At 63.3% G+C, this 1,579-nt stretch overlaps 1 protein-coding gene across 1 annotated transcript in view; it reads left to right on the top strand.

Moving 5' to 3' along the window:
• The window catches only part of LOC308382685 (2-phosphoxylose phosphatase 1-like), a gene marked incomplete at its 3' end in the record, with an annotated part of 14,456 nt that extends 13,101 nt beyond the window's left edge, over positions 1 to 1,355 (top strand). Inside the window, exon 6 of the mRNA XM_080861071.1 lies at positions 274 to 1,355. Coding sequence (XP_080717197.1) covers positions 274 to 1,355 — 1,082 coding nt within the window. The remainder of the gene's footprint in view (positions 1 to 273) is intronic.
• Between the last annotated feature and the right edge of the window lie 224 nt (positions 1,356 to 1,579).

Raw genomic sequence — 1,579 nt, forward strand, 5'->3', positions numbered from 1 at the left:
GTAAATCCTGGTAACCTAATCATGACTCATGTCCTCTCTTCCCCCCCCCCCCCCCCCCCCACACACACACACACCATCCCGTCTTTTCTTTACCCCATTATATTTTCTCTGACTATATTGGGACTATACTACCCTTTCCCACATCTCATTGTCTCTTTCTCCCTCTCTCTCCCTCTCTCTCTCCCTCTGTCCCTCTCTCTCTCTCCCTCTCCTTCTCTCCCTCCATCTCTCTCCTCTCTCTCCTCTCTCCCCCTCCATCCCCCTCTCTAACAGGTGTAGTTCAGCACCTGCGTAACGGCCAGTTGTTGCGGGGCGCGTACCTGCGTGGTCCCCCCCTCCTGCCGGCGTCTCTGGGGGCGTCCCAGGTGCTGCTGGAGTCCACGGGCAAGAGCCGCACGCTGCAGAGCGGTCTGGCGCTGCTGTACGGCCTGGTGCCCGGGTACGAGCGCCACGCCCTGCGGGTGCGCCAGCACTGGAGCACGCTCTTCTGCGGCCGCTCCTGCGACTGCCCCGCGCGCCAGCGCCACCTGGAGGCCGAGCAGCGCCGCCAGTACCGCCTTCGCGTAGCCGACACCCGCCTCGACCGCGCCTACGTCGCCATGGCAACCGCGCTGGGCGTGTCGCCGCGGGCCATCCGGGCGGCCAACCCCGTGGACGCGCTGCTGTGCCACCTGTGCCACGGCTTGCCCTTCCCCTGCCGCGTCGCCGCCGACGGCAACAACAACAACAACAAAGACAACAACAACGCGTCATCGGTCTCCGCGGCGACCACCTGCCTGACTCCGGCGCACCTGGCGGAGATCCGGCGGCAGCAGGAGGAGGACGAGCGGGAGCGGAAGGGGGCGGGGCTTTACCATCGCTACGCGGTGCTCGCCGCCCAGCCCTACCTGGAGCGCACCGCCGCCCGCATGGAGCGCGTCGCCCGGGGCAACCTGTCCCCCACAGAGCCCCTGCTCACCCTGGCCTCCGCGCACGACATCACCATGACGCCCGTGCTCAGCGCCCTGGGCCTGGAGGGCGTGGCCGGGTTCCCGGGCTTCGCGGCGAGGCTGGTGATGGAGCTGTGGCGGAGGCCCACGGGCGGAGCGAGGGATAGAGAGACGGAGAGAGGGAGGGATAGAGAGACGGAGAGAGGGAGGGAGCTGAAGGTCAAGCGAACAGACGACCTGTTTGTGCGTGTGCTCTACAACGGCGAGGACCTGACGTTCCACACCTCATTCTGCCGCACGCACCCGCGCCACACACACACGCCCCTCTGCCCGCTCAGCAAGTTCCTGCGCTTCGTCCGAGGAGAGATCTTCACCCCCCTCAACGCCACCAGCTACCAGGAGGCATGCCACGCCAGTGTACCTTAGAGACACACACACACACACACACACACACACACAATTACAATTGAGGCAGCTTGCCACATGCACATACACCTGAGAAAGAGAACCTGCTACACACACACACACACACACACACACACACAGAGAGAGAGAAGGAACCTGCCAGGAACTCAAACAACAGAAAACCTGCCAAAACCGTCAAACCTGCCACACACACTCAGGAAAGGTAAAAAAAAAATACACAACAA

Source organism: Sprattus sprattus (genome assembly GCF_963457725.1).
Source record: "Sprattus sprattus genome assembly, contig: scaffold_109, whole genome shotgun sequence".
Taxonomy (NCBI): domain Eukaryota; kingdom Metazoa; phylum Chordata; class Actinopteri; order Clupeiformes; family Clupeidae; genus Sprattus; species Sprattus sprattus.